This window comes from Ursus arctos, unplaced genomic scaffold (genome assembly GCF_023065955.2).
Source record: "Ursus arctos isolate Adak ecotype North America unplaced genomic scaffold, UrsArc2.0 scaffold_8, whole genome shotgun sequence".
Taxonomy (NCBI): domain Eukaryota; kingdom Metazoa; phylum Chordata; class Mammalia; order Carnivora; family Ursidae; genus Ursus; species Ursus arctos.
This window is the reverse complement of record NW_026623100.1, coordinates 36319117-36334166: the sequence shown is the minus strand read 5'-3', so window position 1 is coordinate 36334166 and position 15050 is coordinate 36319117. Positions and strand designations below refer to the sequence as shown.

The window sequence follows — 15050 nt, the reverse complement described above, 5'->3', positions numbered from 1 at the left end:
TTAATCTCCCGTTTGCATTCAGGAGGCCTAACACATTTCATGAATACAGACAGAAAAATCGACGACAATAAGGCTAAGCCTGAGTTCCTGTTAAGTGAGGAGAGGTGAGGGTGGGGAGGAGGTCTCACTTATGTGGGACCGTCTCCCAGGATGACCACTTGCATCAAAGCGAAAGTTCCGGCGCAAGTCCACCTGTCACCGAAGTTACAGTGTTCAACTTTGCTCGGGTCGTTATGTGCGACTACTCACACCCACCTTAAAAAAAAAAGTCTATTTTTTTTTAAATAATTTTAAGCAGGCCTTCGTTACCTACGTCATCCCAGAGGTAGATATCCTAGACTGTGTTGAAAGTGATTTCTCTTGCAGCACAAATCATTATCATCAAGATAGTAATAATGTAACCCAACACTGGGATTATGGCAAGGCTCTGGGCTGATGTTTACAAAGAGACTTAATGACCTGTAGGGTTTACCATGATAAATACCCTTATTGATACTGCCAGCATGATCACTTCGATCCCATCACCACTGCCCTAAAACTCAACACCTGCGTAACTAGAATAATGATATGATGCCCCTCGTTCTTTAATTAATGCCCTAAGTTTTAAGCAACGGAGACTATTTGCTCATGCACGCACAAATAAAAATGCAGATGTAACATATGCCTATTTATGCCTACATGTAGACCAAGCCCCCAGACACGCAAGCACTCCAATTTCCAACCTGCTCCATTCCATTCATACTAAACCTCTCATGCCCCAAACCCACACAAACATATGCCCACAACCAGCTACCATGTTGATTCAGCAGAACGCTACATACTCGTAACAAAAATCACTTAATTATTTCCACAAGTGGAACACTGGGCTTTCAACCTCTTGTTGACACTGCCTGTGGTCCTGCCTCTGTGTCTGTCATAGAGATCATTACTCCACTTACTCTGACTTCAAGCTGGACCAGCAGAGGTGGGAGGGAAGGGAAGACCTTTAACCAAAATGCTGAATTGTTTCCAAAAGGCCCAGTGAGTCAGTGTGCCTGAAATCTAGCAAAGTCAAGCAGATGGTGAGCAGAGAAGGGTCAAGACCTGATAATTTGACTACTGGCCTGTTCCAGATAGGAGACCCAAGTGGGCTGGGGAACCTCTGGGGAATGCCAGCTTACTAGCCCTCTCCCAACCCTGGAGCCTAAGGTAGATAAGATACACGAGCTCATGACTTGGCCCTCTGGGGACAGCATGACCACATACACCCATGCAGAAAGCCCAGAGGAGTGGGGTCTATCCAGTAGGGTGGATGAAAGAAGATCCCACCAGAGTCTTCTCACCTACGAAGAAAGCAGTGAGACATCACGAATTCAGAATTTGTGATGGTTCCAATAGGGCCCGGGCAAAAGCTTTCCTTACCTTCTTCATTCTGCTTATGTAGACAGTTTTGCTTAGCAGGAGTTCCAACAATCTACTTAAGAGAAAAACTATTTTTGAAGACTTTCCCGGGACTGCTGAAGCATTCATCAGACTACAGACACTAATCTTAGCTATCTTAAATTCAATTTTAAAAGTATTTTGGGGGAGCCTACTATGTGCCAAAGTCAACCTACTTTCTAGTTACTGTGTGCATTTTCATACACAAAATCACATTACTTTTCAAATATTTTCTATTTCGAACTTGCTGCTACTTCGGTCTGGCTTCCCCACCCTTCAGTTAACGTCAGAGAGGCGTTAAAGACGCTGGCTTGGTTAATAAGCTTCGGCAAGCATCCTCACGGGGATGTTTACTCAGCCATGAGCCCTGCGCCAAGTTCCAAGCACTGTCCTGACCCAGGCTATGGGCAGGAGGGGACAGGGACAGGACAGTTAGGGGTAGGCAGGCAAGCGATGGGGACTCAGAGAGAACTTCTTGTCCTGCAGATCTCCACAGAAAGCTGAGCATTTTTCCTCTGAGAAGAGATGAACCTTTTTTCTCTGGATAGGAAAACAGGTCCCTCACGGAGCAGGGAAAGACCTTTTGGGAAGAGGGGAGTATACGCGGGGTGGAGGCAGACACAAGAAGGGCTGGTTGAAGGGGGCTGGGGCCTCCTCCTGCCTGATGAGGCCCTGGAGTTTGCCAGACAAGTTTCACCCCGGGCTGTCCCCCCTGCAGTGTGCATCGAGGGAGGAGGGGTGCACCCCCGAGGAGACCACAGGAATGCCAAGCAGGGGAAAGGCGCCCGGAGCCAAGGGCTCCGGCAACGAGGATCCAATATCGGCGGGTGACTCCAGCCTCCGTAACAGGAGAGACCGTAAAGTATGTGCTCTGCTTCCCAACCAGCAAACACAGCAAATAACCAATTACTCCAAATAGCTAACAGATTTCGGCTCTGATTTCCCTCCCCTTGCCTCCCCTGTGCCTTCACTTGTCATTTGATGGGCGATTTGTATTTGCTCTGAGAAAATGAGAGAAGGAATGACTCACAAAGGAAGGTCCAGATTACACGCAGTGACAGGCATCAAACCTCCCTCATCAGAACTAATGGGAGTGGGGGGAGGCCAGGCTGCACTGGCAACACATCTGAACCAGAGATATTTTTAAAGAAGTACAGTTTTGTACTTTCAAGCACATACAGTAATTCTTGCTGAACCAATATTGCCAAATGCATGTCCTTAGGAAACCTACTTTAGGGAGAAGATAGGTGTCTTCTTAATTAGCACATCTGCTAGATACCAAAGAAGAGGTAAAATCCTTCGTGTTATTAAAGTTAAAATACTCCCCCTCCAACACTCAAGTTCAGAGGTGCAACCGTGAAGTCGGAGACAAACCGCCTTGGATGCCTTCTGGAAATGCTTCCTCACTTGGGAGCCACACCCTGTAATTGATTCCTTTGCTCACAAAACCTTTGCTTCAAAGCCTTGGGATAAATTGTTGTCAGTATTCATGAGCTGCAATGAGGCATTCCCCCCAAAACTTGGAATTAAGGGAAATAGGGCTGCCCTCGGAGAATTAGACCGTGAAATCAATGCAGAGTGGTTCAGAGCAAGGACAGGCAAAATCACCTCAAGGCAGAAGAGCAGCTCCTACACTAAGCCTTAACCCTACTTGGGTGAGTTGTATTAATACATGTAGAGAAAGAATATGTCAATGAAAAAAAGGAATTGACCAGTCCCACAAACACGAGAGAAGGGAGGGTTGGCTGTTGACAGCTGCACACATCAGCACCCTCGGGATGGTCTGGACCTTTGGAGATGGATGGATCTGTCCATCTCGGTCGGCTACCACTAAATTTTAAGTCACAGAACTGTCTCTCCTCATTCCGAGTCTTTACTCATCTCCGATCACAACTTGGGTTTCCCAATTGCTAAACCTGTAAGATACCATGGGCTGGGCCTTAACCCAAGGTCGTGATCCCCGGGCAGAAGTATTTCTCACTATAAACTCATAAACTGGCAACCTTAGTTTGAGACTTGAATAATGAGTATCTAGCCCTAAACTCATCAGGTGTCTGAACCCAAGAGGATGAGGATCCACCAATCCTGTAGAAACTTCCCCAAAGAACACCCCTGCCTGGTGGGCCTGGTGGGAGAGAGTCTCCTCTACTTCAGAAACTCCTTACATGGGAGTCGATAGACGAGGACCGAGACCCTGACCTAGTTAGCTAGGTCACCTAGCTGCCACAGCAAACATAGAAAAGAAGCCCTTCGGTCCCATGGAGAAGCCTCTGATCCTGCTTTCCTTCTTACTTCTCCTACCCTGCTGGATTCCTAACTGAGCAAGGTAAAGATATAGCAATCTCAGACTGCTTTCTTCTTCCTTTTTATAAAAGTTTGAGATTAGAAGGTGTCCTCTGAGCTCTCAGTACTTGACAAGCAAGGACTTCCTTCTGTAAGGACGGATGGAAAGAAGAGAATAAGGTTCAAAAGAAGGGGAGCAATATGAGGACTAAGACCAGTGTTATGTTAAAGAATTGAGTAAAAGAAGAAACCAAATGACTATGTTCGTAGAAAGTCTTAAGAGGATACAAGACGTAAGAGTACGCAGTCCTGAAGGACACAGAACCTGCATGAAGACAAATACGCCTGCCAAATGCAAAACTCTAATAAAGACTTCGATTTCTAGCAAAATGACAAACCAGAGGGCCAGAGAAAGTCTCCAAGAACATCTAAATTAACAGATAAGATGTCTTTAAAATCCTTTTTAAATGCATGCTTGACCTGATGGGAATGTAAAGAAAATCCTTGGGGGCAAAGGAGAAAGAAAAATCCAGAGAAATGAGGAGCCGAAAGGCAAACTAACTGTGGGGCCCAAAAGCCCAAGTTGAACATTTTAGTGAACATTCAGTTTTAGTGAATCTGGGTTTGTAGCGTTTCCAGGCATCTGGTCAAGCAAACACATATCTGCTGTGAAAGAATGTCGCTTTCGTCCAGGCCTCAAGGAACTCTCAGATAAACTTCCAAGGAACATGAGCTCACAAGCGAAAATAGTATAAGACATAAGGAACAAGGCACCATGAGCAAGAGTCAGCTAGAAACACCGACTACATATCAGACCTGTTAAGACAACAGGAAACAGAAGTGTCAGAAATAGGACTTTTTTTAAAAAGCTGTTTAAAAATATAAAAGACATTAAAAATTATGCCAAAGGAGCAAGACACTTTCAAAAATAAATAAGCCGATTGCAGGGAGTGGGGAGGGAAGAACTTTTCAAGATAAAAATATAGCACTTAAGACTAAAACTCAATAGCTGGAGTCAAATAGCCTTTAGAAACAACGAAAGGCTTCATGAACTAGAAGATCTATCTTCAGAAATTAGCCAGCGTGCAACACAAAGAAACAAGTAATATGAAAGAAAGTTGAACTAACATGGAGAACAGAAAAGGTCCATCATAGATCTAATCAGAGTTCCAGAAGGAAATGATAGAGAGAATGGGGAATATGTAATGTTTAAAGAGATAGTGGTTGAGAACTACCCAGAACTAATTAAAAGAAGAAGAAAAGAAAAAAAAGAAAAGAGATCTCAGATTTAGGAAGATAACAGCACAATGGAAGCCAGGAGATAGTAAAATAGTCCCTTCAAAGTGCTGATAGAAAATAAGTGTCAGTAAAACTAGTATTTCCAAAATAAGGGTGAAATAAAAATATTTTCAAGCAATAATTTAAAAGTGAGAAAGTTTACAATGAATCAATTCTAATTATAGGAATTTCTATAAGCTCTACTTCAGGAAGAAAAAAAAATGACCCAGGAGGAAGACGACTGACATACAAAACAAAATAGTAAATGTGGGTATAGCTAACAGAAAATGGACTACTTTAAAAAATGATACTGCTTTTTATTGTTTTTATTTTTTTTTTTAGATTTTATTTATTTATTTATTCAACAGAGATAGAGACAGCCAGCGAGAGAGGGAACACAAGCAGGGGGAGTGGGAGAGAAAGAAGCAGGCTCCTAGCGGAGGAGCCTGATGTGGGGCTCGATCCCGTAACGCCGGGATCACGCCCTGAGCCGAAGGCAGACGCTTAACCGCTGTGCCACCCAGGCGCCCCATGATACTGCTTTTTAAATGGCACTTATTTATAAAGGTAAAACTAAAATATCGAACAGAAGTTTGTAAATTGGTATGGGATTGGAATTAAAGCATTCTAAATTCCTTGTAATGTTCTGGAGGAGGCTATAAATATTCATTAAACTTAGACTTGCTAAGTTGAATATGCACTATAAACTTTCTATGCTAATCACTAAAGGAATAGAAACAATGTATAGTTTTGAAACTGAAAAGGGAAGAAGGAATGGGGAGGGGAAGGTAATCTTTCAATCTGAAAAAGAAAAAAATAAGGGGGAAAAAGGGCAGGATGAAAAAAAACAAAAAATAAGATGGAAGAAATAAATCCAAATATAATAGTAAACACAGTTAATAACTGGACTCGTCAACTCTCTACTTAAGAAAATAATATTGCCAGAACACATAAAAGAAAAAACAGAATCTATCTATTTGCTGTTCACCAAAGAGACACCTAAAACAAAGTCACAGAAAAGTTGAAAGTAAAACAAGAGAAAAAGGTATACTAGGAAAATACTGGCCAAAAGGAAGCTGGTGTAGCTATGTTAACATGAGACGAAGCAGACAAAACAGTCTCATTAGCAGATACTTTAAAAGGCAACAGGGCAGAGGTTCACTACATATCATTAAAGGATTCCATTTTCTAGGAAGATATGAGAATTCTAAAAGTATTGGTGGCTAATAACACAGCATCAAATATGTAAAGGAAAAATAGGCAGAGTCATAAGGAGAAAATGACAAATATCCAATCAAAGCAGGATGTTCTAATACACCCCTCTCAGAAATTAATGAACGACACACACAAAAATCAGAATAAAAATAGATTTAAATAACACAATTAACAAGTCTGATCTAAATGGACATGTTATATGTAAATACATTTGGAGAGTAGACATTCTTTCCAAGCAAACACAGGACGGGTGCAAAGATGTGTCATATAGGGGCGCCTGGGTGGCACAGCGGTTAAGCGTCTGCCTTCGGCTCAGGGCGTGATCCCGGCGTTATGGGATCGAGCCCCACATCAGGCTCCTCTGCTATGAGCCTGCTTCTTCCTCTCCCACTCCCCCTGCTTGTGTTCCCTCTCTCGCTGGCTGTCTCTATCTCTGTCAAATAAATAAATAAAATCTTAAAAAAAAAAAAAAAAAAGATGTGTCTTATAATAGATCGTAAAGCAGGTGACAAGACCGTAACTTACAGACCCCATTCTCTGAACCATAGCACAGTTAAGCTGAAACCAGTAGCAAAAAGATAACTTAAAACATAAGCTGGGGGGGCGCCTGGGTAGCGCAGTGGTTAAGCCTCTGCCTTCGGCTCAGGGCGTAATCCCAGCGTTCTGGGATCGAGCCCCACATCAGGCTCCTCCGCTACGAGCCTGCTTCTTCCTCTCCCACTCCCCCTGCTTGTGTTCCCTCTCTTGCTGGCTGTCTCTCTCTCTGTGTCAAATAAATAAATAAATAAAATCTTTAAAAAAAAGAAAAAAAAAACCATAAGCTAGGAACTTCCAAAACCTATTTTTAAGCAATTCAGGTATCAAAAAGAAATAGAGCAAAAATCAGTAAATATTCAGAACTGGAAAACAACAACAACAACAAAAACCAGTCATCAAAACCTGTGGGATGCATAAAGCAGTACTTAGAGGGAATTTTTTAGCCTTAAATGTTTATATGAGAAAAGAAGAAAGTTTGAAAATTGATGAACTAAGCATAGCCCTTAAGAGGTTAAAAATAAAATAATCCTCCCAAATAACAGAAGGAAGGAAATGATAAAGAAATTAATAAACTAGAAAACAAGGAAACAATAAAATATCAACAGAGGTAAAAACTGGTTCTTTGGAAAGACAAAAAAATCTGACAAATTCTGGCAAAAATAATAAAATATAACCTTAAGAATTAAAAGGAACTTAAATGAAGAATAAAATTGAAAAAGTAAGAGGTTATTGTGAGAAATGCTACGTCAATAATTTTTAGGAAGAAATGGATAAATTCCTATAAAATATAAATCACCAAAAGTGACTCACATAGAAAAAGAAAACCTCAAAGGTCCTATAAACATTTTTTCAAATTGTATCAGCGTTTAAAATATCCCCAAGAAAAATACTAAGTCTAGACAGTTTTAGAAATGAATCTACCATTCAGGCAACAGACAATGTCAATCTTTTTTTCATTCATTCGGAGATTTAAAAAAGAGTATATATGCCCCCAAGTCATTTTATAAGATTAGTATTTTCTAAATATCAAAACCCAGAAAAAAACAGTCTCAGAAAAACAAACTTCAAGCCATTACCACTCACAGTAATTGATGCAAAAAAAATCCTAAACTAAAAATTTGCAACTGAATCTAGCAATGTAGAAAGAAAATAATAATAATAATGTATCATGCCAAGGATAGAGTGTTTCAGAAATGCAAAGTTGCTTTAGCATTTAAAAAAAAAATCTCTTGGGGTGCCTGGGTGGCTCAGATGGTTAAGCCTCTGCTTTCAGCTCACAGGGTTCTGGAATTGAGCCCCACATTGTCGGGCTCCCAGCTCAGCAGGGAGTCTGCTTCTCCCTCTGCCTCTGCCTCTCTCCCCTGCTCATGCTCTCTCTCTGTCTCTCTCTCTGTCAAATGAATAAAATCTTTTTTAAAAAATCTCATAATGTAATTTACCACATTAACAGATTAAACAAATTATATGATCTCCTCAATAGATACACAAAAAACATTCAATAAAATTTCATATTATTCATGATAAAAACTCTTAGCTAACTAGTGATCATTCACCCAATGGACCAGTGGTATAACATAAAAATATTGACTTTTAAATTAGAGCAGATAAGAATACTCTATTATCAGTTACATAGAACATTGAACCGAAAGTCCTAGGCAGTGCAACAAGAAAAGGATATAAAAAAAAAGAAAAAGAAATTAGAAGTACACAGAAAAATCACAACTGTGATTAATCGCAAATTATGTGATAGACTACACAGAAAAACCCAGAAAATCATCGTGGAATTAATAAGAGAGTTTAGCAAAGTTTCTGAAGATAATATCAGTATATGAGAATAAATTTCATTTACGTACAAGCAATAAATAATTAGAAAAGATACCTTTAAAAATCCAAGTTAAAAAAAAAACAATGCAGCACAAAATAATTAGAACTAAATCTATTAAAAGTTGTATCAGACTTTTTTGGAGAAAATTATATAAGTATATTGAAAAACATTAAAGAATACCTAAATAAATGGAGAGATTTTATCATGTCCGTGTTTAAAAGACAATATTAGAAAATGTTCTCCCCAAAATTGATCCAGAAATTCACTCAATCACAAATCACAACAGTTTTTCTAAAGAAGTTGACAAGCTAATTCTAAAATTGAGATGGAAAAGCACAGGACAAGGACAGCAATGACACTTCTAAAGATGAACAAGGTAGAATATTTCCTTTCCCAGATATGAAGGCTTATTCTAAAGCTCTAGTAAATTAGACAGTAGAGCATTAGTACAGGGAAAGACCAATGGAACAGAATAGAGAGCCACAAACCAACCCACACTTACATGGAAACCTGATATATGACACAATCGTCCTTATAGATCAAGAAAGGATAGGATAGGTCATTCTGTGATGATACAAATTCACTGGTTATCTACATGGGGAAAAAATAAAAAGAAATCTAATCTCTATCTCTCACTTTGCATACAACACAAATCAATTCCAGATGGGAAAAGGACTTAAGTATGAAAGGGCAAGATTTTAGAACTTTAGAATTTTGAGGAAAAAATGTAGATTAATATCCCCTTTAGAAAAATTTTATTTTATTTTATTTTATTTAAGATTTTATTTATTCATTTGACAGAGAGGCAGCGAGAGAGGGAACACAAGCAGGGGGAGTGGGAGAGGGAGAAGCAGGCTTCCCGCTGAGCAGGGAGCCCGATGTGGGGTTCGATCCCAGAACGCCAGGATCATGACCTGAGCCAAAGGCAGACGTTTAATTAACACTGAGCCACCCAGGCTTTGAACAATGCAGAGATGGGGGGGGGGGCAGAGAGAGAGAAAGAGAGAGAAATGAAATGATAGCCTAAGAGACCCGAAATATATGTAACAGCAGTTTCAGAGGAAGAGGACTTAAAAATGACTAGAAATTAAGGAAAGTAACCTAATAACAGAAAGTTTGAAGAGCTGGTTCTTTGAATGAAAAACAACCATAAAAATAAAAAAGATAACGTAAATCACAAAATTAGGAATGAGGATGAAAACAGGACAACACAGAAATGTTTTCTTTTATTGTAGTAATATATACAAATTCAAACTAATGTAATAAGCAGTATCTGGGAACATCTAGGCTACCAAATTGACAGAAGTAGAGAGTGATCAAAAAATCCCCTTCCAAAATAGGTCCTGGGTCCACTTTTCACACACAAAAGTACAGGGTAGATGTGTCTCATACAATTATACAAGATATGCATTCCTGAAAATCTAAAATTCAAAACTCATATAACATAACACCGTTTTCTTTTGTTTTTAAGATTTATTTATTTATTTGAGAGAGAGCGAGAGCGTGTGCAGGAGTGGGGAGAGGGGCAGAGGGAGAAGGAGAGAGAATTTCAAGCAGACTTCTGCTGAGCATGGAGCCCGACAAGGGGCTTAATCTCAGGACCCTGAGATCATGACCTGAGTCTAAATCAAGAGTCTGACGCTTAACAGACTGAACCACGCAGGCGTCCCACATAGCACCATATTCAAGAAAAAACGGTAAGCATCCTATTTATCAGCTAGCCCATAAATACAATTCACTTGGCCACCACCACCCTTTAAGTTACATGATTGTGAATCATTTTTCAAATTCAGGTGGATTCATATTACTACATATTTTATACATAAAGCCAGACTATTAAATGGTTTTTTTCTATTAACTGTTTATATCGTGCAATTTCCAATGTGTGTATTTCAGAGTCAGAGTGGCTTTAGTGTAGTTTCAAACCTCTGAGAAACAGTCATTCTCACACCATAGAAACTGCTCAGGAGCACAGAAAATGAGAGAACACCTCAAAAAAATTTTTATGAAACTATTATAATTCTGATATCAAAACCTAACAGACAACTGAAAAGTGATACTTATTAATAGAGATAGAAAAATCCTAAAGAAGTGAGAGCAACTCTAACTCGTGATCTAGACTGGAAGTTCTCACAAACTTGCCCTTCACCAGGATCAAGACACTGTCCATTCTCTCCGCCAACAATCTAGGGCACAGAGCCCGCCGGAAGCTGGTATGCCACTAGAGTTCCCATAGAGGAGCGGCAAGCTTACGACAGTCACCGTGCTGGTTCCCAAACCCATTTACGCCAGTTGTACCAACATGGTAATGAGATCAACAAGTCAATATTACAAAAATACATACAAATTGAATTGAAAAAGAAAGGGCATCTTATCTAGAAAATGGATTTAATGATTTTTTTAACTGATGAAAATTAAGAATGAGATTTTTAAGTTTTTATTCAAATTCCAGTTAATGAACATACAGCATAATATTAGTTTCAGGTGAATCACAACACAGTGATTCAATAGGTGAATTCACTATTCATCAAACTTTAACAAGCCTAAAGGAAAAATCGTAGATAATGCATTTTGGCTGTGGCTTATACCAGAAGGACGACGTGACACTCTGAGAGCAGATCCAGATTTAAAGAGGCCATGGCAACATCAAGGGATTGGCATAGGAAGATACGTAGACAGGGTTAGAAATAAAATGTTTACGGTGTGTATGCATGGCTTTTAATCAGTCCCCATTCGATCAATGTTTTCAATTAGCCAACCAACTACCTGTCTTGATTGCATTGGATAAGAGGACTTCAATTATAGTAAATCGTAATACCATGACCAATTGACCGATTTGGGTTTACCCCCAGGATTGCAAGACAATTATACATTATGTTAACAGCACAATAGAAAACAAAATAATCGCCTTGATAAATGCCAAATGGCAGTGGATAAAATTAAACTCCTATACCTCATTTTTAAGCTATGAATAAACTAATAATAAAGGATACAACCTTGACAAAATCAAGACTATCTATCTGAAACCACCAATCATTATCACAATTAATGGAAAAATGGTAGAAGCTTCTCATTAGAATCAGTAACTCAACATGTTTGCTCACTAGCAGCTCAATTATCAAATGTTATTCTGGAAAAAGGAATAAGGCATAATTATTCGAAAAATAGTGACATATGTATTACAGTTTGAATAAAGCCATCTTACCTACCTGGAAACCCCAACAGAATCAATGAACAGCTCTCAGAACTAATGAAGGAGCTTACTATAGAGTCTGTTTCAAAGTAAATACACAGGATATTGTTTACCTATACTCTAACGATAAGCAATTAGACCAAATCACCAAAAAAAAAAAAAAAAGATAATCCATGTAGATAGCAACAAAGGCTATAAAAATGCCTAGGACTAAACATGAAATGGGCTGGACCTATCTAAAGTAAACAAAAATAACTCTTCCAAGAAACAAAATAAAAGACACTAGTGGAAATTAATATCATTGAATGTCCAATGATAGGAGAGTAGTTAAAACCTTACGGGTGTCCATATAATGGAATGACATGGCAGCCATGTTTTTTAAAGAATATAAAGATACGGGGAAACACCCACAATATACTTGTAAATGAAAGAAAATGCAGATCATAAAAAAGTACATGATTCCAATTTTGTTTTTTCACAAAAGGATGTACACATGCATAAAAGATATCCAAAAATGTAAGCACATCAAAATCTTAACTGTGCTTATCTCCAACTGGTAGGAATCTAGGTGGTTTTCACTTTCTGCTTTACCCTGTGTTGTGTTTTCTATATTTTCTACCAGGGATAAAGCAGAAAAAAATTAAAAATATATATTGCCTCTTCCTAGAAATCCGTAAGACGCCAATACAGCAATGCCTCCCTGGCACCATGAACAGAATTTAACTGTTGGCGGGTCCTATCACTGTGGCCACCCAGCCGCTCAGGGCTGCTCTGGCTCTCGGTGTGGGACTTCACAAGGACACGGCACAGGCTAAACACCAAGTCATCTTCCCTGAGGGACCCACTAAGATGACACCAAGGAAAGCAGCCCAGTGGCACACCGTGGGCCCAGAAAACCATCTCAGAATCTGCTCAAGACAACCAAGGTTCCTCAGTCACACATACTTTTCATGCCTCTGGGAGGAGTAGAGACAATCACCCTGCCATTGCCCACAGAAGCTTCTTGTGCCCCATGTCCCAGCAGTCCAGATCTAATCTAGAGACTTCCCTGTTTCCACTGGCCCGTGCAACCCCAACCAGCCCTCTGGTCCTCATGCCAGTAAACAGGACTAAGGTAAATCCCAGGATTAAGGTAAAACCCGCCAGATGCACTAAGAGATAACTCAGCGCTGTCTGTTTCTGAGAATCTCCCCCTAGCTTCCCCCCCACCCCTCCTCCACGACACAGGACAGGTCACTGTTCTCTGCTGGATCTCAGAAAATATAGTTGATCCCGAACAACGTGGGTTTGAACAGCATAGGTCTACTAATACACAGAGTTTTCCAATAAATACAATACACTGCTGTAGATGTATTTTCTCTTCCTGATGATTTTCCTAACAGCATTTTCTTTTCTCTACCTTACCTTATTGTAAGAATACAGTACGTAATACATGCAACATACAAAATGTGTGTTTATTGGCTATTTATGTTATCAGAAAGGCTTCTGGTCAACCGTAAGCTAGTAGTAGTCAAGGTTTTGAGGAGTCAAAAGTTATCTGTGACTTTTCTACCATGTGGGGGCTAGCGCCCCTAACCCCCATGTTCAAGGGTCAAATGTACTTCCTTTCTTACCCTCCCACTCTCCTTCCTCTGTTTCCTGCCTTCAGTCCCTACCCCCACCCCCAGCCCCTCAGGGAAATCAAAGAGCCCACAAATAGGTAAACAATACATACATGAAGACTGGATGGAGAGGATGCCATGTTAGTGGGGGCAGAGCCCAACAGACCATCTGCAAGCTACAAATTAAACACGCTGGTTAGCAACAGGTTTAGAGAAACCACTTCGGGGAAGACTGGGCAGCCCTGAGGAAGGACAGCGCTCCAACCAGGGGAGGCTGCAGAAGTTACGGGAGGAGCATGTGTTTCGGAGTTAGATAAGACTGGGTCCAAATCCTGGCCCCACTGTTCTATCAGCTAGCTGTGTGACCTTGGTCAAGTCCCCTGACCTCTCTGAGCCAGCATCCCCATCCAGAGAATGGGTACAAAGCCCAGCTCCCAAGGCAACAGTGAGTATGGAGCTAAAGGCCATACACAGCTAGCACAGCTGAGGCCCGTGTTAGGGGCTCAGCCAATGCCCCTCTCTTGCCCACGTTCTCACTGCCCTTGGCACTGCTCACGCAATGCCATTCTCACATACTCTCCCTGCCCAAACCTCCCGATCTCAGACGTCCTCCAAGCTCCCCATCATCCCTGGCGGTTTCTTCTAAGAGCTGGACCACACCAATCCCTGCTTGGGCACGGTTCCTAAGTCTAGTTTCAAAGATAAGAACCAGGGCATCTTACAGCTTCCCCAAAGGCTGTAAAAGGGGGGCTTTAAGAGTGTTATAGTCCAACACGCCTTTGCTATCCTAGAGAAAACCTCCTGCAGCCTTTCTGGCATCAGATCCTTGCCTGCAGTCTTCTGGTCCCGTGACTCAGTACTTTATAGGGTGAATCCCTGGGCTGCGTAGTCCATAGAGCCTCAGGAGTCCGGACTGGAGACAGGTGACTTTTTCAGAGATCACTATCATGGTCCCAGAGAAGGTGATGGGGCTCTGGGTGAGTGAGTGCCAGTCTAGGTGGCAGAGCCAGCAGGTGCATTCCAGGCAGAGGAGATAACAAGTGCAAGGAGTAGAGGAATAAAAGGAGGCACAGTCGAGAAAGCAAATGGCTTGGCTCAGGAAGGAAGGCACTAGGCCGCAGGCAAATAAGGCTGGAGGGCTGAGGAGACCAGCCAGGATGCAGACTCCCAGAGTTAGACCCTCTCTGCCTTGAACCCTGAGCAGGGGGCTCCAGGAGACTCCACGGGACGCTGAGCCCCAGGTGGCTGTCCTCTCTCTGGCAGGAAGAACCTGGGAGGCTCACTCACGTGGGGGTCAGAAAGGGCTCAGGAAGGGCAGGAGGAAGTCTGCTGGGACCCAGAGGGAAGTCTTGGAACCCAAAGACCCATCCCTGCCCTGTGAAGGGGGAATCACTGAGGGGATCCAAGCCTCCCCTAAACCAGCCTTACGGCTGCTCAGAGCCAGAAGCACGGGCAATGGCCAGTGGGCAGCAGGCCAGGCCGCTGGATGGTGCCGGGGGGCTGGCCACATGTGTTGGTGGGTGTGGTGTGACCCCTGGCAGAGACTGGGTGAACTCCACACAACCCCCCGGCCGCCTCTGCCCCTCCCGCTCTCATTCTGAACCTCACAGAAGCCTTCTTGTTATTTTTAATACAGTTTGTTTTTAGAAAGGTGAGAGGGAAACCGGCAGTTCACCAGAGCAAAAGGGAGAAAAAATAA

At 41.4% G+C, this 15050-nt stretch overlaps 1 protein-coding gene across 34 annotated transcripts in view; it reads right to left on the bottom strand.

Moving 5' to 3' along the window:
* The window catches only part of DYSF (dysferlin), a 209874-nt gene that overhangs the window by 41203 nt on the left and 153621 nt on the right, over window positions 1-15050 (bottom strand). For 19 of the 34 annotated variants that reach the window (XM_044392323.3, XM_026483173.4, XM_044392335.3 and 16 more), the window contains one exon: window positions 13465-13527. The exons of the other annotated variants lie outside the window; for them this stretch is intronic. In XM_044392323.3, coding sequence (XP_044248258.2) covers window positions 13465-13527 — 63 coding nt within the window. The remainder of the gene's footprint in view (window positions 1-13464; window positions 13528-15050) is intronic. 34 annotated transcript variants of the gene reach the window in all.